The 23,382-nt window shown below is 35.3% G+C and overlaps 1 protein-coding gene across 1 annotated transcript; it reads left to right on the top strand.

The window, feature by feature from the left end:
* The first annotated feature begins 1,450 nt into the window (after positions 1 to 1,450).
* Positions 1,451 to 22,338, top strand: LOC118055221 (uncharacterized). The gene is made up of 31 exons (XM_035067045.2): positions 1,451 to 1,654; positions 1,790 to 1,912; positions 2,105 to 2,262; positions 3,068 to 3,112; positions 4,090 to 4,168; positions 4,268 to 4,347; positions 4,569 to 4,675; positions 5,604 to 5,786; positions 7,469 to 7,672; positions 7,791 to 8,007; positions 8,103 to 8,177; positions 8,269 to 8,618; positions 9,533 to 9,719; positions 9,845 to 10,097; positions 10,177 to 10,513; positions 11,026 to 11,200; positions 11,316 to 11,456; positions 11,563 to 11,824; positions 11,937 to 12,395; positions 12,810 to 13,273; positions 13,772 to 13,896; positions 13,979 to 14,160; positions 14,258 to 14,635; positions 15,118 to 15,243; positions 15,716 to 15,781; positions 15,859 to 17,717; positions 17,820 to 18,141; positions 18,858 to 19,394; positions 19,591 to 20,115; positions 20,270 to 20,435; positions 21,482 to 22,338. The coding sequence occupies exons 1-31, from the start codon at positions 1,580 to 1,582 to the stop codon at positions 21,742 to 21,744; spliced, it is 8,523 nt and encodes a 2,840-aa protein (XP_034922936.1). The 5' UTR covers positions 1,451 to 1,579; the 3' UTR covers positions 21,745 to 22,338.
* The last annotated feature ends 1,044 nt before the right edge of the window (positions 22,339 to 23,382 follow it).

Below are 23,382 nucleotides of genomic sequence, written 5' to 3'. Positions count from 1 at the left end.
TGAAAGATGAAACAAAGAAAAAATCAATCACATAAAATGATATAAAACAAACAATTTTAATTAAAAGAACGAGGGTGAAAATTGAAATAAAAAATAAATTAGAGGGAAACAAAATTTTTATAAGTGGAGGGTTGAATTGGAAAAAAAATAACTTTAATAGAAGGAAAATAAAATACAAAAAATGAGGTCCAAATTAAAAAAATCAATACACCATAAGCTTTGATTAAATAATAAAATTAAAAATCAATAAAACTTTAATAAAAAAGGACCAATTAAAAAACACTAAAAATAAAAGAATAAAGACTGAATTAAAAAAATAATAAATGAAAAATAGTAATTAAGGAATTAAATTGAAAACAAGCAAAATTTTTATAAAAATTCAATAAATTAAGTTAAAAATAAAAAAACAAGAATTAAAACTAAAACAATAAAATATACTTTTTCAAGGAGGAAAAAGAAGAAAAGAAATGAAAAACAAATACAAGCGATAAAATAAACATCTTTTACCACCATGCCAAAAGTACTTTTATTATTCATTTAAAAGTGAAATTACCACAAAACCCTTGGGCAAAAAGTTGTTTTTGTTTTTGTTTTTTTATGTGAAAGGTTATTTTAGCAATTCTTATGTACAAAAAACTGCATAAAAAATCTGTACCTAATGAGTTTTTAAAAGATATTTGTGTCCTTTAAAAATATAAAAATACCCCAGCCTTTTTTTAGAGGGGTAAAATAGAAAACATTGCGAATATAATTTTTAAACCTAGTTTGATATAAGGGTAATATTCTGGGTTTTAACGAGGTCACTTAGGTTGATTTTTTTTAAAAAATTAAAATGACTTCATTTTAATTAAAAAATAAAAAATCAATAAATTGAAACCAGATTTTTAATTAGGTTTTGCCGAGTCAATCGGATGACATCAAGTTTTTATTTTTTAATTTTTTTTCCAACTCAATCTGGATTTATCTTCAAGATGACTAGGTTCCAAGTTAACCTTGGACTGAATTTCAAATCTATAATCTTGAAATCACACCGTGCACATCCTCTATTTTTCCCACACGTTTAACGTTTCTTTTGTTAATATAATTATATTTGAAGAGTGGAAAAAGGAAGGCACAACCATTGTGTCCACCGAGACAATCACTTTTTGTGAAAGGTTGGATTTTAAAATTTGAAAATGATAAAAACCTCTTTCAAATGTAAGAAAACATTACATAAATCTTATTTTATATTTATAGTACTCTTAATTACTATTAAGAAACATAAATGTAGAAAGAGAATAAAAAGGGGACACGATTATAAAATTACTATTTCGGTTTCTCTAACCAGTCCAGCCCAGACAATTAACCCAGCCCAATATCAAGACCAAGCCTAAGCCCAAGAAAAGCCCATCAAAACAAAATATAAATACTTCAAATTATTTATATATTTTCAATCTAACCGCTAGTGCTCAACTGTTTTACACTTCTTTCTTAAACCCTAACAACTAAATTGGTAAAACCCTGATACCTCTGCAACAATTCACAGGGCAGACAGTCTCACCACGCAAATTTGAACCGTTCACAGGCAGGCAGTCTCACCATGGCGACGCCGTCTCATGCTCGGGCGGTTAAGTCGCTCAACAAATCCCCGGGTCTCCATGGCCGCCGTTTTGTAGTAAGGCTTTCGCTCTCTCTCCCCACAACGCACGATCTCAATAATTTTTTTTTACTTAGTTTCTTCATCTTTTCGGTTCTTAATGTGATTTATTCCTTTTTTCTTGATATTGTTTTTAAATTTCTGTTGTTGCAGTTCAAGACATTCTCACAGAGAATTGAAGAAATTGAAATTGATGTTTATTCAAGTCTTAATAAAATTAAGTCTGCCCCATCAGAGGGCTCCACTTTTCTGCGGGACTGCCTTATCGAATTTAGGGTATGCGACCCGACCTCGTGTTTGCTAGTTTCTTTTTATATATATTTTTTTAATTTTTCTTTCGGAAGTTTGCTTTTAGAAAGATGAGTGCGGTGAGTGGGGAGCTGTGTAATTAGTGGAATTATGATTTTTGTCTTGAAACATTCGTATAGAGAAGCAATTCTACTTATAGTTTGTGTCATCACAATTCAGGAATTAAATACAGCAGAAGATTTCATCTCATTTTACGAGGAGATGATGCCCTTTGTGCAAACATTACCTTTGGTGATATTACACAAAGAAACCATTTTTTCGCAACTTCTTTCTAGATTACAAGTGAAAGCACGGCTATCAGTTGAAGCGATTCTCAGGTATAAAGCAAACCTGTTTTATTGAATTGTTATATGTTTTTTCATATATAAAAAGCCTAATTGAAGTTTGTAAATGCTACCAAGGAAAAAAAAATGCTTTCAGATTTTTTTTATGAATTTTACCGTGGGTGTTAGATTCTGCCTTTTGGTTGTGGTGTAATTTTTCTCAAGGAAGAAAATGCTATCAAATGCGTGTTAAGTTTTTTTACTTGGAAATATAGTAATGTTTATTTACTATCTTCCACATGGGGATTACTGGTGAGTTAGTACTAAGGCATTGTTAATGGGTCCGGTTATTATTTGTGAGGGATGTAGGTTGTATGTAGGTGGTGTTATACTGGGGTGTATCTGCAGATAGTAATTGTAAAATCCAAAATATGCGGGAATAATGCTTACTGACTTTTACTCAAGTCTTACTTAGCTGGTCATTTCCCGCTAAGTTTTTGATATAAATGTGTGTTTGTAGTCAAAGATACCCACTCTGTAACAGGAAGGAAATTAGCTCATTCGTTGTTGTTCAAAAGAATGTCCTACTTCTTTTCAGAAATAGAAGATGATCAATTATGGAGTAGGTCAAACAAGCTTTCTCAGCTTCTCAATTATGGTTGTTCCACATTCCATGCTGTTGTTTAAAATGATTATTTAATCATGCGACCTGCCATTAAATCTTTGAGTAATTTGGAAACCAGTTCCATGGAGAAAAGAACTGTCCAAATTCTAATTTTATTTTTATTTCTTTGAACTTTGACCTTCTTTTCTTCTACTTTATGCAGTCTGAAATAAAATAATCCTTTTTTATGTACAGGTTGATTGCAGCTTTATGTAGGGATCTTCCTGATGACTTTGTCTCGTGAGTTCCTGCCCTTTATTTCTATCTGTCCTTGATTTCCTGTCTTCGATAATCAGAATTAGGCTTCACATATTATGAAACATACCAACCCTTGCAATAAAAAAAAGAAAAGAAACTGGTGAAAGGATGGTCTAATGTTGTACATTTATGAAGGATGCCGAAGCAGTTGAACAATACAAACTTAGGTGATGAATTTTCCACCCACCTCTCTTGCACAAGAAACAATAAAAATGCCTTTATTGTGATGCAATGTTGAGAATGAAGAGTTGCGCTATGCATTGGGTAGACGAGGCAAAGGATAAAGTTGGTTATCATGCACTAAGATTTTTGTTAGGTGGAATATCTTATTAGAGAGAATTGATTGTCTTTTTCCTTTTCTTTTGTGCGTTTGGGGGGGGGGGGGTAGCATTGAAAGATGTATTAAAATCATATATCTATGTCTTCTGCCTTTTGCTCTCCTTTTCCACTGCATTTAAAGTCTCTGGTTATTTCCTCAGGCTAGTATGTATTTTACACTTTGAAGTTAGGTCTTGCTTTGTGTATTTTCATTTAATAGCTTCCTATATGCTTTAGTTGTGAAAACATCTAGCACTCTTTAATTGATTATCTGTAACCAAAATTATGTTGCAGCGTTACTTGATTTGTATGTTTTCGGCCATGACGAGTACAAGTTGATTAATCTCTGGTGCTCAGTCGCTTCTTAAACTTTTATCTCTAAGCTCTCTTAGCTTTCTCCCCTCTAGTTTTCTACCTTTTTGGGTATTTGGATAGCCAAAGAAGGCTTTAAATGGCCACATATTATACTAATTTTTCCCCTTGTTTTAGTGGAATAGAGCTGCAGATTGCTAAATAGATCCCCATTTAATTTTGATTGTTTGTTTTGCCTTAGTGGACACCCACTGTTTTCCATCTTTATACGTTGTTTAGTCATGTCTGTTGTATGATTTGTTACATGTGCATATTTTTTGTCTACCTAGCTTTCTACCGAGGATTGTTGATTCATTGGTGTCTCTCCTCAAAAGTGGTGCTGATAGGGAGCCAGATATCATCGAGCAGGTCTAGCCTTGGTTTCTTTGTAGTTAATTTGTGAGTTCCATTTTTATAGGACTATCTAGCTTGACATTTATCCCTAAACATTTGATCTTTGTTTTGCAGATTTTCGTGGCATGGTCATATATTCTGATGTATTTGCAAAAATCACTTTTGGAAAACAATAGGCTTGTAGATGTGCTCAAGTGAGTACCATTTTTGCTATTTTGATTTGTTCTGGTAAATGAAGAGCTTGTAGTTATTTTGCAGGAATTTTTGTTGTTTTGTTGGCGGATAAAAAACCAATCTTATTGTGAGGAACTTTTGATGCTGAGCATTGACAAATTTCAGGAAACTAGACTGGAGATTTTAAGTGTATTTCTTGTGCGAGTGTGTTTCTTATATGTTTAACATTATTTTTTGGCAGGCTAACAGTAAAATTAAGATATTACCCTAAGGAGTATGTCCAAGAATTTATGGCAGCAACAACATCATTATTGCTGAGAAATGCTTCTGAGGGGCAGCTTAGGAAAGGTATACCCTACTGTAATTTATTGAACCAGTCCCTTGCATGATCAATCTGTTTCTATTTTCCAATCTTAATGAAAAAGGATAAGAAAATCCCTGTCTTACATGTTTATAAGCAAAGTGTGATTCTCCTGTTTACACATGATGCATTACTGAATTCATTTTTCCATTTTGTTCAAGCGTTATTTTTTATTTTTCACTGAACAAATTGTTCTCTGGCAGATTGTCTGCTTTATATCTTTTGTCACAAACTCAATTAAAGCCTAAAATCCTAGTTGAAGACCAACTACTGTGTAAACTTGCAGAATCTTGGCTGATCTTTTATCATTTTGCAAAATAACAAATCTATGGGCTGAGAACACCAAATACTCCTTTCCTATTGCCATTTGGACTTTGGACAATTATGGATGGGCACTGATTATACTTAGAAGCTCAATAAGGAATGAATTGTATATTTATCAGTAGATCAATCTACTTGGGACATGGTACGATAACTTAATTTTTTTGGAAAGAAAAGTTTTTATTGCATGATTTTCTGACGTGGTTATGGAGGGTATGTGGTAGAGAAGGATGTTTCTGTGCTCTTTCTCATCATCTTTTTTATTTTCTTGTTCTTCCTTTGATCAAAACTTGGTTGAGGTAAAGGCTGCGTATAAATGTATTTGTGTTTATGATTTAAAAAGATTGTTGTTTATTTTTGTTTTTTGAGGACAACTATTGTCTTTTTTTGTATCTTTATTTTTTCCTAACTCTTTTAAAATCTTATTCTTTGTTTAAAAGGAATTGGAAAAAAAGTAATTGCATTCTGTTTTTAGGTTCCAGCTCATTAGTTATGAGTAAATGAACTCAAATTCTTGGCCTGGTGGTTCTTTGGACTCTCTTGTGTTGAATTTGAGTTCCTATTAAACTTAATGATGTGAATATCTATTTACAGGTATTGCAAAGGTCATTCTTGAGGTTGTCAAGAAACCATTACCTGTGAAAAATTATGGCGCCAGCACTTTGCTTTATTTTGTTATGAGAGGAACCATGTCAAGGCCTTATTCAAGACCGGATCGAGTACTGCAGCAGTTGACAAGCCAAAAAATATTCAGCATTGGTGATGAGTGTGATCAAGGCAAGTTCTTACACTAAGACATGGTCTGATATTGATCATTTATGGCTCTATTTCTTACCATTTTATTGCTTCTTTCTAAACCACTAAGATATAAACTTGAAGTTCTTTGATTTCAAGTTTTAAAGGTGAAAGAGAAAAGAAACGCCCCCCCCCCCCCCAATTGAAATTTATAAGCCATCTTGCACATCATTCGTGGAAATCTTGCTTCAGTTACCAGCTGATTTGTGTTTTGAGAAAATCAGTCCAGATATCAAAGAGTTATGCTCTATGGTTTATTAAATTACATCACACAAGAAATTTTTTCTCCTGAAGAATTTGACATTACAGTTATTCTTTTCATGTGGTTTCATTCTTTTATGCTTCCCATGTAGTTAATTAGCACCAAATGTCTGTGCACCTCTAGAAATGTCTCTGCCTCACATTTACCGAGACACAAGAAAAAGCATACTCCGAGGTTAGATGTTACGTGTTTGTATTTGTTCCTTCGTGTGTGTGTGCATGTTTATATATACACATCTCTGATAGGGGAGAGGATGGTTCAAGGGGCTAGGACTTGTGAGAAAATATTAATGTTTTTTCTTCAATGACAGAAGTCATATCCTCTGAAGTATTCTTCAAAACTCGATGGAGAATCAGATATCCTTAAGGAAAATAAACCAAAACAAAGAAAAGGAATAAAGGAGCTTAATGCTTCTGAATATCAGTTAGTGATTAAGGAAACACCCATAAAAGCACCTGAAGCATGGCACTTCAGGGGAGAAGGAAACCTATCCTATCCCATAACAATTGTCTGGTAGTGTTCTGGTTCCTCAAAGCTCCAGCATTTCTCTCTAATTAAGTGCACCAAATGACAGCTTTGGTGGTGCAAAACCATAATCTTTTAACTCTTCCCTCCTCCCAAAACCCACAGACAACAAAAAGTCCAATAATCAATTTACCCGTTCATTGATGATAATTTTTTTGGGCACCACTGTCCAGATGAAGGCTTGACTTTGGTGGGAACATTGACTGTGAAATAAAGATTACTTTAGGAATGTCAAAATGGGAATAACATTGGTTCCTTCAGACAGTGATCTGTGGCAATACTAACAATCAATTAACCCGTTCATTTATATCCAAGCCAAAAGAAAAAGGACAATTAATTTCGTTTATTTTTTTTACATCAGAGCTATATTCTGTAGTAAACTAGTTTTCAGTTTTCTTGTAGGGATCAAAATAATATTGGATTTACAAGAGCAGGATTACACATTTAATTAAAACCATAAGATTGATTTAAAGGTGCTACTTATGATGGTCATCTTTTTGACTTCTCATCTTTTGATCCAAAGTAGCACAAGTCAGCTGCCTCCAAGAGAAAAAAAATTGAAGCGCAAGGTTCTGATGGATTGAGCTGTATGAAGATTGGTTGAAATTTTAAGATACACCCTGATATCTAAACTTTTCATTTAGTGGTAATTCTGACCTGCAATGCATATTCTTCTTCCCTTAATTAATTTTTCTGTGGTAGTTTGATGCTTTGATATTTCTTCATTTTAATGGATGATCTCCTAAACTGGTGGTGCTTTCGTGTGCTCCCACAAATTTTCTTTTTGTCTGAATGTCACTGATGGGGAGAGAAAGACAGCAATGGGAATTATTATTTGACTATTTAGGAACTTTAATTGTCCCATCTCAATTTGCAGGCTCTAACACTGTTGATGAAGTTCTAACTACAACCCTTCAACGTTTATGTGAGGAGCTAGAACCAAAGGAATTAGATTTTTTATGGAATAGCCTATATCAGAAAATAGACTACTATGCAATCAATGATCACTTGCCGTATCTAAGTCGCTTTTTGTCACTGCTTATATCAAGCACCCAAATTAATGATGGCCACAAAGTTTCTGGTAAGTGATAATTTTGGTAAAGGTTATCGATTCCTTAATTGACCCACTAAGTTGTTATCTGCACTTGTTTTCATATAACTCTTGCATTGTGATCTTAAACTGCCTCGATGTTGAACAGATTACCAATCTATGCTTGAATGTGTGAAAAACCTTTTTGAGAGGTTTATCATTCCTTGTGTTGCTTTGAAGGGAGAAAACCATTTCTCTGAAGTTATTGATAAGGTTCTACAATTATTGCTATGCACTCTTGATGGGCTCAAGAGTTCCAATGATATGGCTACCATCTCGCATTGTTTGTTGCAATGGGCTCCTGCATTCAAGTTGAGGAATTCAAGGTATTGTCTGCCATGAAATAGTTTAATTTTTTGTGTCATCCATATAGTCCCTGTGTTCCTTTTCTACTGGCTTATGTTTGGGCTTGGGTTTTCAGCATTTTGACCTTCTTAAGTGAGCTAATGAAGAGAGACCCGTGCATACTATATGAATTCAGAGCTAATATCTTGAGGTAAGATTCATATTTACAGTTGATTTTGGGATGCCCCCAGTGGTCTGTAGTTCGAATGCACAGTCTCTGACATTTTCTTTTGGGTTTTCAGTGCGATGAATGATTTAATAGAAACCTCACAGAAAGAGATTGTATTTCTGCTTTTGACTTTCTGTGAGAAACTGCAAATGGATCCTCTTAGATCCAACTTTTTAGATGGTTCACCTGAAGGACGATATTCAAGGATTACTGGTTTTCTGCAACAGACAGTGCGCTTCTGGCTGGCTGTGATTGATAATATCGTTAATGGAAATGGCTCAGTTACTCCTATTGAAAGGGGTGAGTTGACTCTGCTGTGGCAAGTTGTCTGCTGCTATCCTTACATGATGGACCTTCAAGAAATTCCATCCTTGTTAATGGATCTGATAGACGCACTTGATCGGCTTTTTATAATTGAGGCTGGTAAAACTCTTATCTCTATGTTTCAAGCTTAATGAACTTTTAAGTTCCTGCCATGCTTTGCTACATTTATTTTCAAGAACGGGTTGTATATGTTATACTTGCATTCTATTGAGCCTGACCTTCGTTTGAGTCCTGCACTGAGAGTTTCTTTTTATGTTATTGATCAAATGTCAAAAGTGTGTTTGGTGTGATATTTCTTGTTATTTATGAATACATTATTTTCCTGATTGAGTTTGTAGCTTAGTATTATGAAAAGCCTTTTCTCTTTGTTGCAAATGGCATTTACTGCTCTAAAGATCAAAGGAAGCTGTTTTAATATCATAGTCCTATATACACATTTTTGACTGCTGGATAAAGCATGTTATCTTTTATCCAAAGGAGGTAATGTAGTAGGCAATATTGTGAAGTTATAAAATATTTTGAAATAAAACTATTAAATGTGATCTCAAAAGTTATCATTGTTGTTGAGCATACAGATCCAACAAGTTTAGGCAGCTAGGCAGCCACAAAGAATCTCTTGCTTCAGTGTCTGTTTTTGCTACAAATTCTGCTTCATGCATGTTTTATCAATCTGTAATTCTGTACTGCCCAATTATACAAGAAAGGTATAATTGTGCATGACCCTACATAAGTTAAGACATGAGCTCTAAGGAATCAAATTTGTGCTGGTTAGCGGGAGAGACAGTGGAACTGTTAATATCCAGCTGTTTCTTGATTCTTAAAGATAGCAAATTGCTTTTCAGCGTGCATTTTTATCCATTTTCAGCCAGGAAATTGAAGCTAGAATGAAGAGCATTAAATGGAGGTGGTTGTTAAAATGTTGTAACTAATTGGCATAATATGCTTGTCAGCTTGTTTCATCATGTATATTTTCTTTTGCGTGAATCTAGGTTATTTATATTATTTTCTTTCAGAAAATATTGCAGGTTTTCCTAAACATACTTGGCAAAGCTTAATTGGTGCTTCTTTAAGTTCCTATTACAAATGCAGTAAAAAGTTTGAGCTTGAAGAAACAAGCAAAGTTCTGCGTCTTGCAAAAACGTACAAGTCATCCTCGCAAGTATTGTCTGCTGTTGCTGATTATTTGGACCATGTGCATGGGTAGGTTGATTTGTTTGATATTTGTTTTTCTTTTCTAAGTCACCGTTCTACTTGGATCTTGAATACCTATTGTTTGTTTGAAAACTGTGCACTTCTATGACATTTTGCTATCATTAATATTTTAGGTCACCACTGGAAGCAGACACCAGCCATAAAACATATCATCCCGAGTTTGAAGGGAAGAAGGCTGTGGATGCATTTGATGTATTTGCTGATAATTTGTGCAATCCTGACAAGGGGATTCGCGCTCCGACTCTAAGAATTTTGTGTCACTATGAACCTCAAGGTTGTCAAATGTCAGCTATAGACCAGCCACCTGAGAAGAAAATGAAAACAGAATTTTCTGAGACATGCCCCGAGGATAGTCAGAGCATTGATGTATGTATATCTAAGGTCTTGCCACTCATTATTTGACTACCTGCTCTAATTCTCTGGCAACTGCTGTTTGAACTTACAGGTTCTTCAACTTCTTCTCTCGATTGAAGCAACTACACTTTCAATATCTACCAGTAGGAAAGTTGTCCTATTGATCTCTAGAATACAGATGGGGCTTTCTGCTGGAAGAATAGCTGAGGCTTATATACCCATTTTGTTGAGTGGAATGATTGGCATCTTCCATAACCGTTTTAGTTATCAATGGGCTTCGGCATCTGAATGCCTCGCAGTTCTAATTGGCAAGCATGTTGCCCTTGCATGGGACAAATTTGTTTGTTATCTTGAGCATTGCCAATCTGTATTTCATATGTTTCATGATAAACCTGGAGGAAGTGCTGAATTGTCTGACCAGTCCAGTGGTATGTGATATGATTTTCTCTTTTATGCTTATTTATAAATGCTTTTTCCCTGTGTTTATTAATCCTTATTTTCCCTTTAAGAAAACACTTGTCCTCAAGGGGAAAATCCAGTGGTAAGTAATGTATTTTGTAGCCCAAAATTGTGTTATCCCAAGGCCCGTTGGTCTCTCGGTGAACCAAAAAGGAATTGTATTGATAGATGTTTATCTTAACTCCTGTGTCATACGATGCCCTTGGTTAGGGCTTTCAACTTGTCAGTGGTGCAGGTTTTTCCCTTTTCTATTGTGAGTTTCTTTTCAGTTGTCAGAACAGGATATGCTGGTTCTTTTATAGCTCATATGTTTCTGGGTAATACCCCTGGTGTATTTTATCCTTGATTTACCTAGTAAAATGGAAAAATAGAATTTTTTTTTACAATGATAAGACAGGTGATTATTGAGCCTAGTCCTCTTGCTAATTTTGTAGTTATGTTATCACTCTGAAAATCTGATAATTCTCTTGCTTATTCTCAGACTTGGCTGAGTGTTCATTTGTCACTCCTGTATCTGATAGCACACCATGTGCCACTGTTCTATCTTCATTGCTTCAAACTCTGCAAAAAATTCCCTCTGTTGCTGAATCTCGTTCTCGACAAATAATACCTTTGTTCTTGAAGTTTTTGGGCTACAACAATAATGATCTTGCTAGGTAGGTACATTTTCTTGTCGTTCTCTTGTGTAGGGAGGATCATTGTTTTTGGTTTGGATGACAAATTGCAAACTTTACAACATGATTGTTTCTGCATGTGAATTTGCAAGTGCAGTGTGGGATTATTCAATCCAGTTACTTGCAAAGGTAAGGAGTGGAAGGGCATCCTCAAAGAATGGTTAAACTTGCTGAAACTTATGAGGAACTCTAAGGCCTTCTACAAAAATCAGTTTGTAAAAGATGTTCTGCAAACAAGGTTGGTGCAGTTCTAGGGGATGCTTTGTTGTTATACTTACCTTTCCTTTTCTTTTTTAATATTGATTGTTTGAGCTCTTCAAAAACTGCTTGGTTGTTTTTACCAGGCTCATTGATGAAGATGATGTTCATATACAAACGAGTGTCCTAGATTGCCTCTTAACCTGGAAAGATGATTTCTTGCTCCAATATGAACAACATTTGAGAAACTTGATCAGTTTAAACCATTTAAGAGAAGAACTAATAACATGGAATTTAAGCAGAGAATCTGCAGTCATTGAAGAGGGTCACAGAGCCAATCTTGTGCCTTTTGTTATTCTCCTCCTGATGCCAAAAGTGCGAAAACTGAAGATGCTTGCCTCTCGAAAGGTATGTCCTATTTCAAGAGCTTCCACATTGATCTAGCAACTTCATGGCACCTGTCTGATTTTGAATGCGGTCTCTTATATCATTGAATGTTGCATATCTTCTCTTCATGCAGCACACAAGTATAAATCAACGAAAGGTGGTTCTTCGGTTCATAGCTCAACTCGATGTTGGCGAGTTAACTCTTTTCTTCGTGTCATTATTAAAGCCCTTGCATATTTTACCGGAGGGAGTTGATAGCGCTGCAATTTTTTTTTGGAATTTATGCAAGAGTTCTGTTGATGAGTTTCAAACCTCTAATATCTTGAAGCATTTCACCATGGAAAAAATAATGGCCCTTTCTTGGAAGCAGAGGACTGGCTTTCTGCATGTTGTGGAAGATATTCTTGGAGTTTTTGATGAATCACGCACCAGACCTTTTCTGGATCTATTAATGGGATGTGTGGTTCGGTTATTGGGAAGCTGCACTGCAAGTCTTGATGCTGTGAAAGATGCATCTTCTGTAGTTGAAGATAATACTAGTGACAACCAGAAATTGCATGAGAACAACAATGCGATATTAAATCAAGTAGCGGTAATGTTTAAATGTCCCGATTATAGTGAATTCTTGCTGTTTATGTCAAGATTTTAGTTAATTTTGGTTTGTACACGCCTGCTTGTCTTGTTTTTTCACACTAAATGAAAACAGCAGACTGATAGTAAATTATGCACCCAAAATTAAGAAAACTGGAGAAGTGATCCTTTTTATTCATCATTTACTTATTGATTGCAAAATGGTACCCTGATCTTCCCTTCTCACTCTCCCTTCCATTCTAGATGTTACAACTTGCCTTGCTTTGATTACTGTCATTGTACATTTTCTTGGCACAAACTCACCAAAAAGCTAATTCCATGTCATTAGAAGATCACAATAGTTCTTTTTTATTTTTAGCATTCAGTTGTCTTTCAATGTATGGTCGTTTATGATTAAAATTTTTCCTATGTGCAGAGAAGCACGGCTGTGAAGCAGTTTAAGGATATGCGGTCTTTATGCCTAAGAATTGTTTCCCTTGTTTTGAACAAGTATGATGATCATGATTTTGGCGACGAATTCTGGGAATTGTTCTTCAAATCAGTGAAACCTTTAATTGACAGTTTCAAGCAGGAGGGTTCTAGTAGTGAGAAACCAAGTTCATTGTTTTCATGCTTTTTGGCGATGAGTAGAAGTTCCCATCTTGTACCACTTCTGTTCAGAGAAAAGAATCTTGCTCCTAATATTTTTTCAATATTAACTATCCCAACAGCTTCCGAGGCTATTATATCTTGTGTTCTAAAGTTCATTGAGAATCTGTTGAATCTTGAAGATGATTTGGATGATGAAGACAATGCTGCACAAAAACTTCTACTTCTGAACCTTGATGAACTCATCAACAGCTTGCACCATCTCTTTCAAAGTGATAAAGCAACCAAGAGGTATTAATTATGCACTTTAAATAATTTGCATGTATTTGACTATTTTCCCATTCAGGAAGAAATATACGAGAAACTCAAATTAATGGTTAGTTTTGCTTGCCTTGCATTCCGTATGCTTTCATAAAGGATGCTTCCATGCAGCTTAAGTTAAATACATTTTCCAGAACTACTCTATTCTGCATGTATTGAGAAACAGCAATGATTAATGATTTGTTTTTTTTGTGCGCACGCGCATGCCTAAGTCAATGTGAGATCACTTTATCATGAAGATAATTCTCTAATAAATTTTTTTTCTTTTTGGAATTGGTATGTTTACCAAGTAATGCTATCTGTTGCCACCTTTGTTGGTCTTGTTATGATACATTAATTTCTAGCTTCATGGTCTTTCTATTTGAAAATGGAATGGTGTCATTTTCAAAATGTGTTTGTTTTCTTTCATTTGTGTATCAGTAATAAGATATGCTAGTTAAGTGCCCCTCTTTGTCCTCCATTGGCTAGATATCCGGGAGAGATTCAAATTAGAATTTTCAAATTCCTATCGAAGTATATAAAGGATCAATTGCCAGCAAGGCAGCTAGTGGATATCTTGCTTTCATCATTAGCAATGAGATATAAAGATTCAGGTGAGAGTATCCCCTAAGTTTAAGTATTGATTCTATTTAACTTCTACCTGGATATTTTATATTATACAAATGGTCATTGCAGATGTTTGCATTGAATATTTGCAAGTAGTTCGGGACATTATTCCAGTAGTAGGAAGTGAGAGTGGTTCAAAAATTCTTAAAGCAGTCTCTCCACTCCTTACTTCTGTTGGACTTGATGTGCGGTTGCCTATTTGTGATCTTCTTGATGCTCTTGCTAAAAGTGATCCTTCTTTCCTCTTTGTGGTAATAATTGTCTTCTGAGTACTTTTCATGCGGTTATTACTGTTAGAGGAACTTCTGCTTTCTGTGCTTGAACTCTGATTATATTGACTTAATGCAGGCAAAGCTTCTCCATGAATTGAATGCAACCTCTGCCGCTGAGATGGGTGGCCTTGATTATGATACAGTTTTCAAAGCTTATGAAAAAGTTGGTGTTGGTTTATTCCATACTATCCCAGCAGATCAAGCATTAGTTATTTTGTCGCATTGTGTGTACGATATGTCATCAGTTGACATAACTTTAAGGCACAGTGCTTATAGTTCATTGCTCTCATTTGTTGAATTTTCCTCTGCAATTCTTTGTGGAGAAGATCAAAATCAACCAGTGATAACAAACTGTGAAGGTTGTTGGACAAGGGCATCTATTCAGCGCACAATAAATAAGTTTCTTTTGAAATATATGGGCAATGCAATGAAGGCAAGAAGTTCAGTTAGAAAGGTATGACAAGACTTTCAGCCTGGTTGTGTGAATTGGATTCATTTTAACCTGTGCTTTATAATAGAATTTATGTGAACTTATTGGCTCAGCTGGTGGAAAGCAGATCTCCCGTAGAACTTTCGAAGCATGGAATTTCATTATCATGTTACTTATTTCATTATTTCAACTGTTCCTTTTTAAATTCTCTTTCTTCCATAAAAAGGTCCTGTTCAAAAATATCATTTTTTTAGGAGAATTGACTATATACTATGACCAGTGACCACTGCTTAACTTGTATATATTTCTAACTTTCCCCTTCATAAAAGTTGGTATTTGAATCCTAAGATTATTGTGCAGAAATGTAGGCTGGGAATAGGCAGATCGTAGAAAATTGAAAACCCATTCTGTCTTTTCAAGGGAAAAATGGAAAGGTGGACTTACAGGATAGAGTGAGGTTATTTTTGTATTGTCATGATTGTTGTACTGAATTGGCATCTTCTCAGGAATGGATTGAATTGTTGCGAGATATGGTGTTGAAACTTCCAAAGGTGGCGAAGTTTAGTTCATTCAAAGCTCTGTGCTCTGAAGATGCTGAAGTAGATTTTTTCAATAATATTATTCATTTACAGGTAAATTCTTTTCCCTTATAGGATGTATACGAGTTACATTTATTAAATGTGACATCATTTTTATCTTTTAATATGTCCGTATGTGTTATAAACTGGCATTTCTTTTGAACGTCTTTTTTAATACCCAGTTCATGATTTCATAAAATGGTGCATTGAGAAATGTTTTATTGCTGTATTTTCTTTTCTTATATTTAATGCGATGAGAAATGTGTTAATTACTATAGCTGTTCTTACCTGTACCAGATTTTTTAATAGTATTGGGTAATGAAATCACTTTTACACAAGAGCGTAGAGAATTTCTGTGTCTGAAGTCATTTCTCTGTTTCTTCATGAGAGTTACAAGCCTTACAATTTCTTCATTATTGCAGAAGCACATGAGATGAGAGCAAGGGCTCTGTTGTGTTTTAAAACTGTCCGTGTCTAAAGTCATTTCTTTGTTTCTTAGAGCCTTACAATTTCTTCATTATTGCAGAAGCGCATGATAGCAAGGGCTCTGTTGCGTTTTAAAACTGTTATCAGTGAAAGTACCGCATCAGAGGTAGTTATCTTAATTGCTTATGTTATACTTAAAATATTTCTCCATGTAACTTAATCTCAGTGTACTTTATCTTCCAGGACATCTTAAATAAAATATTTGTCCCTCTCTTCTTCAATATGTTGCTTGAAGAACAAGGAGGAAAAGGAGAGCATATCAAATCTGCATGTTTGGAAGCTCTTGCCTCAATTTCTGCTCTCATGGGATGGAAGTCATATTATAACTTATTGATTAGGTGCTTTCAAGAAATGAATGTGCATCTAGACAAGCAGAAGATTTTGTTGCGCCTAATTTGCTCTATCTTGGACCAGTTTCATTTTTCACAAATTTGTTCAAGCCAAGAAGTCAAAGACCCTCCTGACAGCAGTTTAGCTGACACCTCTGATAGTTGTTCTATGGATGTATCGCGCAAATGTGTTGGTGGTACTTCTTCAGCCATGGTACACAAAAACAGTACTTCTGTTGGGCTTTCTGAAATACTGGCATGCCTCCATAAAACTGTGCTCCCGAAGATACAAAAATTAATGGACTCTGATTCTGACAAGGTCAATGCGAACATTAGCGTGGCAGCACTAAAAGTTCTAAAGTTGCTTCCGGGGGACACAATCGATTCACAACTTCCAAGTATCATTCATCGCATCGCAAACCAATTAAAAAGTCGGATGGAAAGCATCCGCGATGAAGCTAGGCTTGCTTTGTCTGCTTGTTTAAAAGAACTTGGGCTGGAATATTTGCAGTTCATCATCAGGGTTCTACGAGCTACCTTGAAGAGAGGATATGAACTCCATGTATTGGGATACAGTCTCAACTTTATCTTGTCAAAGTTTCTATCAGGTCCTGTCTGTGGGAAGTTGGATTATTGTTTGCAAGATCTTCTTTCTGCTGTAGAGAATGACATTCTTGGAGATGTTGCTGAAGAGAAAGAGGTGGAAAAGCTTGCTTCCAAAATGAAAGAAACTAGGAAGCAAAAGTCATTTGAAACCTTGAAAATGATTGCACAAAACATAACATTCAAAACCCATGCTTTGAAACTTCTTTCACCTGTCACAACTCACATGCTGAAGCATCTGACACCAAAGGTGAAACCTAAATTGGAAAATATGCTAAATCAGATAGCGGCTGGCATTGAGCATAATCCATCAGCTGATCAGACTGACCTATTCATTTTCATATATGGCCTCATTGAAGATTGGATCAAAGAAGAAAATGGTTCTTTCAAGAATTCTTCCAGTGCAGTAGCAAAATTACACAGTAGAGGTGATGTGAGTCAGAAAACAGTTTCTTCAGGCCGAGTTGTTGGCACTAAATCAGTGTGCTCACATCTTATTGCTGTTTTTGCTCTTCGATTATTCCAAAACTGTATAAAGAGAGTGAAATTGGATAACAATGCTGAGCAGCTTTTATCAATGCTGGATCCATTTGTTGAACTGCTAGGCAATTGCTTGAGTTCTAATTATGAAGATATTTTATCCGCTTCCCTTACATGCCTTACTCCACTGGTAAGACTGCCGTTGCCATCCCTTGCATCCCAGGCTGATAGAATAAAGGTGACATTGTTGGATATTGCCCAAAGTTCTGTAAACGCTAGCAGTCCTTTGATGCAATCATGCCTACGATTGTTAATTGCACTTCTGTGGAGTACTAATGTTACCCTTTCCTCAGAACAATTGCATCTGCTAATTGAATTTCCACTTTTCGTTGATCTGGAAAGGAATCCTTCTTTCATCGCCCTCTCACTCCTAAAAGCAATTGTGAATCGGAAGCTAGTTGTTCCCCAGATGTATGATTTGGCTATTCGAGTTGCAGAACTGATGGTCACAAGCCAAGTGGAGTCGATTCGTAAGAAATGCAGTCAGATCCTGTTGAAATTCCTACTTCATTACCGTCTTTCAAAGAAAAACTTGCAACAACATTTAGATTTTCTGCTCAATAATTTAAGGCATGTGTCTCTTGGATTCAAATTTTACCATCATGTTCTACATCTCTCTACTTATATGTATGTATCTATATTTTTCAAAGAATGACTCGGCTCTTAATGCAGCTATGAGCATTCAACTGGAAGAGAAGCTGCACTTGAAATGCTTCATGCAATAATTATCAAATGTGGAAAAATCAATATCGAAGAATTCAATTCTCAAGAAGGATCTCAGAAGAAGTTTTTGGAGAAACATGGACAATCTTTATTTATACATTTGGTCCAGTGCTTGGCGAACGATAGTGATAATAAAGTTCGGTTGATGACCGGTGCAGTTATAAAGCTTCTCATTCGACATATAAGCTCAGATGGATTTCATTCCATTATGGACTTCATTCTATCTTGGTACATGGATGAGAAGCAGAACCTGCAAAGTCTCGGTGCTCAGGTAAATTTTTATGGATTTTTTTTTCTGTTGCAAATACATGAAAGTTACTGATGCAGTCAATGAAAGAAGTATTTTGGTCCCACCATTAATAATGTAATTTCATTGATTTAGAATTTATATGTCGTGTAAAACATACTTGTTTTTGGGTCATGTAATACACAATGTCAGGGTTATGTTTTCTTAGGATTTATTTCCTATTTTGATTGAAATCTTTGGGGTTTTGACATGCTTTGTTTGAGCACACATGTTATGTAGTTTGTGGAGACCATTGATTGATGAACAAAAATATCATCAATTCAAATTATTATGTTCTTTTGCATTTGAAGAACCCTAGTTTCTCTTGGAGTAGAAGTGCTTCTTGTGAATATCAAGGGCTTTGCCTAGTGGATTCTAATTTTTTTATCCTACTTATCCTTCTCTCCCTCTGGTTCTACATCATAGATTGTGTGATCATGCCTTGTTTTTCACTAAACGCATGCACTGAAGGCAAAAATGATACTCTAGGAAAGTGGGTGGGATGTTGCCCCTGCAAATGCTGTTTTCTCCTTCAAATTTCGTGCTCTCTGGTTATATTATTTTAACTGATCATAATGAGCGAGGTTATACTGTTTATAACAGGTTTAGATTCTTGGTTCAAGTGTGTTCCATTTTTTTCAGTATTTTTCTGTCTCAGCATGTTCCATTTTCTAATGGGTTCCAAATTTTTTTCGGTACAGACCATGGGGTTACCTGTTGAGATTTGTTTAGACATGAAGGAAGAAGTTGAGCGCATGAAGGGAGAAGTGAAGGGCATGAAGGAAGAAGTAGAGGACATGTTGGATAAAATTGGGGTCTTGACTAGAAAAGCTGAGGCCATGAAGAAGGAAATTGAGGACAAGTCTAAAAGAATTGAGGGCATGGAGGAAGAAGTTGAGGTTTTGGCTAAAACAGACAAGGTTATGAAGGAAGACATTGAGGATAAGAAGAAAAATGTTAAGGACAAGTCTGCAAAAATTGAGGGCATAGAAAGAAAAATTGAGGTCACAAAGAAAAAAATTGAGGTTTTGAAAAAAAGCTTGGAAAAGTACATTCATAGTGCATTGCCAGTGAGCAAAAAAATCTTGCAGTCTGCTGTAAAAGTTGTTGCTAGTGAGCCTCTACTAGATCATTCTGATGCAGCCATTCCTTTCTGGAAAGAGGCGTATTACTCACTGGTTATGCTAGAGAAGATTCTAAACTGTTTCCATGATCTATGCTTTGAAATGGACCTTGAGGTATGGACAAACAAATTCCTCTATTGAGTTGCTTTAGTTGTTTGATCTTTTAGTTTCCATTATTATAGGTTTTTGGTAATGCTGGTAGTGTTTTGCTTCTTTTAAAGCTACTGGGCAATGCTGGTGGTTTTTCCTCTATAATTTGCTAACTTCTGTTTCTTGGGTGTATGGGGTTGTCCCCACTACTTATTTCCAGGATATATGGGAAGCAATATGTGAGTTGCTCTTGCATCCTCACACATGGTTGCGCAACGTTTCAAGTCGTCTTGTTGCTTTTTACTTTGCCAGTGCAAACAAGTCCATCAAGCAAAACCATGAGAAGTCATTGGGAATGTTTTTCCTTATGAGGCCAAGTAGAGTGTTTATGATAGCTGTCTCCCTCTGCTGCCAGCTGGAAACAGAAGTTATTGATGATGCCATGAGCAACCTGATCACACATAATCTTGCCACTGCAAGTTTTGCGACACATATTTTGATGGGAAGAATGGAATGCGTTGATCCTTGTAAATTCTGGTCCGCCCTTGATCAACATGAACAAGGGCAATTTCTTGAGGCTTTCCAGCTGCTTGATACAAGAAAAGGAAGAGGCATGCTTTTACATGTGATCTCTGGTGTACGTCGCCATGACAATGTGAATCAGTCTGATAATCTTCAGTATTTTCTAGTCTCTAACTTGCTTAAAAAAATGGGAGATATTGCTCTTCTAAAGGATGCTATTCAGGTTGGTCCAGGGAAAAGTTCTATTTTAATTTATAAGCTTGATTTGGATGCTTCTGATATTTGCACCTGCTTGAAATTTCTTTTCTGATTTTGGAGATTTCTATTTTGCTCTTCTGCCCCTCAAGTAATTGTTTTGAATGTCTAATAATCCACAGATGGAAACTGTCTTCAATTGTTTTAAAGAGTTTGTGGCTCATTTCTCGAAGGAAGAAAAAGAGTTTGCAGCTCACATCAATCAGGATGACTGCCAACATTATGCATTTGACATGCTGCTGCCCTTATATAAAGTTTGCGAAGGGTTTGCTGGAAAAGTTGTCCCAGGTTAGTTTGATATTTCACTTTTTGTTAGCATTTTCTGAGAGCAGAGGTGAATAATGCTGTTGTAGTATTCCCTTAATTGCTGAGAAAAATCTTTAGGTCTAATTTAATCGAGTTTTAGAAAATCATATAAATGTCTTCCAAAAGTCACACGATTCTCCATTTAAGTCAATGTATGATGCTGGTTATTTATCTTCTTATTGTTCTTTATTTGGTATTAATTATCTTGTATTTTATTTTATTTTTAAAAACTGACATGCATTTCATGCCTTCTAGCCAAACGTCCATATCCAAGAAGAGTAACCACTGTTACAGAATTGTTTTCATTATTATCTTTTCCAGTTTTTGTTTGAACCCGAAGTCAAAGTATGAACTTGAAACCTTCCTAGTTTTATGACATGTTTGAAGGCCATCTCAAAATTTCTTTGTTCATGTGTTGGACTCTATTTTCTCAGCTGTGTACTTTGCACCATAAAGCTGTATTCAGGTTATATTTGGTTGATTGCCAAGCAGTCAGTTTCCATCATTATTATGGAAATAGCTGCAAAAGAAATTATCCTGCTGTTTTGAACTCTATTTCAAATGTATTCTTTTGTTCATAAATTTTTATTATGCCTTTGGGGAATGGGGACTGATATTTTCTCTATTTTTGTTTCTTCTAGAGCCTTCTTTTTAAGCTAGAAAAGCTATAATTGGAAAGTACAACTGTGTTGGAAAGAATATCCATATTTTTAGAAATAATCTAACAAATACTTTGAAATGAAAAAAATTATGGTCTCTCCAAACACTCTTCATATCACCATTGTTGAGATCTATCTGCTGCGGGTATCAATCATGAAGATGTCCGTTTCACCAACACTGGTGGGTTGTCTGAACTTATCTAACAAGAGAAGAATTTTGGTTGTGTTTCTTTAAATTATAATAATGTGGTGTGTTTTCTTGAACTTATACTCAACTGTGCTGAAATTTCTTTTTTCCTGACTGCCTCGTTTGTATTTCATGATACTTGTCATGGAGATTTGACAAGAATTGGCTGGCTTGTCTTCCAGATAATTTGAAGCAGTTAGCGCAAGAGGTTTGTGATCGCATACGAAAAGTTATAGGCATGGAGAGTTTTGTACAGGTTTATAGCAACATACGAACGAATATCAAGGTAAGGAGGGAAAAGAGGAAGCGGGAGGGAAAAGTCATGGCTGTTACTAACCCTGTGCGGCATGCCAAGAGGAAGCTACAGGTTGCAGCTAAGAATCGTGCCCACAAGAAAAGGAAGATAATGACAACGAAAATGAAAATGGGAAGATGGATGCGTTAAGAGCTGAAGCTCATCTTAAATGGCCACAGTTATGGCATTAGATGGATACCTTGCCTGGGTGTGATGTTTTCTCACTCCAGCCTTGCCTTGGCTGGCCCGGGTTTCCCACCGCTCTTATTTCGACCGTAGCAGGGCCGTGGCCGGGTTACCTCACCAACCAGTTTTGCTGTAGACATAGAAGAGAGCATGAGGCATCGGAATGGGGAGATTCTTGACATGATGCTTGGACCGAGTTTTGTGGTTTCTGTCCAGGCTGCTGCAGCTTTGTGATCCTCTAGGTGCTACATGAAATATTCAATCACTGTAATATATCTCAATTCGAAAACCTGGCTTTTCCTTGTTCAAAGGTATATGTATAACTCTTAAAGGTAACCTGGAGCTACCGCGTGTCCTATACTTTAGGGTGTGCGCCTCTCGCAAGGGTCTCTGAATCATTGTAAGGATCACAACAGAAGAAATGAAAGATTCTAAAACTATGGTTTGAGAAGATTGAAAGATTCAATGGGTTCCAGTTGGCTGGATGCTATTTTCTAATTTGCCGTTTGGAACTGCACATTGTTTCTTTAAATTTTGATTATTTTTTTTGTTTTAATATTTTTGGACCTGGTGTTAAAAATCATTATTTAAAAATAAAAAAATATTATTTTAATATATATATTTTTTTAAAAATAAAAATTTAACCGTTCTCAACTTGTAAAAAGAAAAACTCTGGTAATGGGCTAGAGATATTGGGCCAAGAAGCTTAGGATCTGCAGTTCAAATTAATTTCATACAAGATTCTCGTTTTCAAAGAAAAAAGACGGGTATTTGTGTCCGCATAAATATGAAAATAAACATACGATAGAAAATATCTGAAAGCCGTGGAAGATAAATTATTTCTCTTTAAACGATGAATTCAATGGCATGGGAAAACTAAATAGCAGAGTGACTTGTAAACTTTCTTTTTGAGAATGAATTAAATCTTAATAATTATCTCCAAATTAATAAAAGTTTTAAAATATAGTAATTAAACCTGACCAATATATCTAGTCGTGTTTAAATGTCATTTTTTTTTTCAAATTTATTTTTAAAAACAAAAAATTTTTTAATAACATGAGAATTGTGTAAAATATGGCAACTACGATTTATAATAATCAAGATTGTAAATTATTTTGTAACTATGAGAGGTTGTATCTCATTGATCAAGTTCTAAATTTACTTCTGTTACTAGTTGGAATCTTATAAATCTTAGGAGCTACTGGAGATTTATATGATCGTTAATTTTAGAATTCCTGGGATTAATTAAGGTGTGCATAAGTTAGCCTGGATACCTACGCTAATAATAATAAAAAGATTGTAAACTGTTTTTCATCAATAAATCGAAATCTTGACATTGTTAAGGTTTTTTTTTTCCTCTCTCTCAGGATTTTTCATTCAATATTAGAATTTAGAAAAGAATTCCTTGTCGTATTTTGGTGGAGGTTTTAGTTTTTAATTTCTTATTCTGTTATGATTTTGTAGATTTTCCTAAATAAAGATTTCCTTAAACAATGACTTCTAAGCCACATATTATTATTATACAAGGAGACCTATGCTCATTATTTCCACTGCCGACCTCCTTAGCACACAGCAAGGTCTATGCTAAACAACTATATTTTT

Source organism: Populus alba, chromosome 1 (assembly GCF_005239225.2).
Source record: "Populus alba chromosome 1, ASM523922v2, whole genome shotgun sequence".
In the NCBI taxonomy this organism is placed as follows: Eukaryota; Viridiplantae; Streptophyta; class Magnoliopsida; order Malpighiales; family Salicaceae; genus Populus; species Populus alba.
The sequence above is the reverse complement of the archived record's forward strand: the minus strand, read 5'-3'. Positions and strand labels throughout refer to the sequence as shown.

What these genes read in the sequence shown, in the direction of transcription:
- LOC118055221 (XM_035067045.2), top strand. Translation starts at nt 1,580, where the DNA reads ATGGCGACGCCGTCTCATGCTCGGGCGGTTAAGTCGCTCAACAAATCC. An exon ending in TTTCTGCTCAATAATTTAAG is followed by an intron (nt 17,718 to 17,819) that starts GCATGTGTCTCT and finishes CTCTTAATGCAG; the next exon opens with CTATGAGCATTCAACTGGAA. An exon ending in TTCTAAAGGATGCTATTCAG is followed by an intron (nt 20,116 to 20,269) that starts GTTGGTCCAGGG and finishes AATAATCCACAG; the next exon opens with ATGGAAACTGTCTTCAATTG.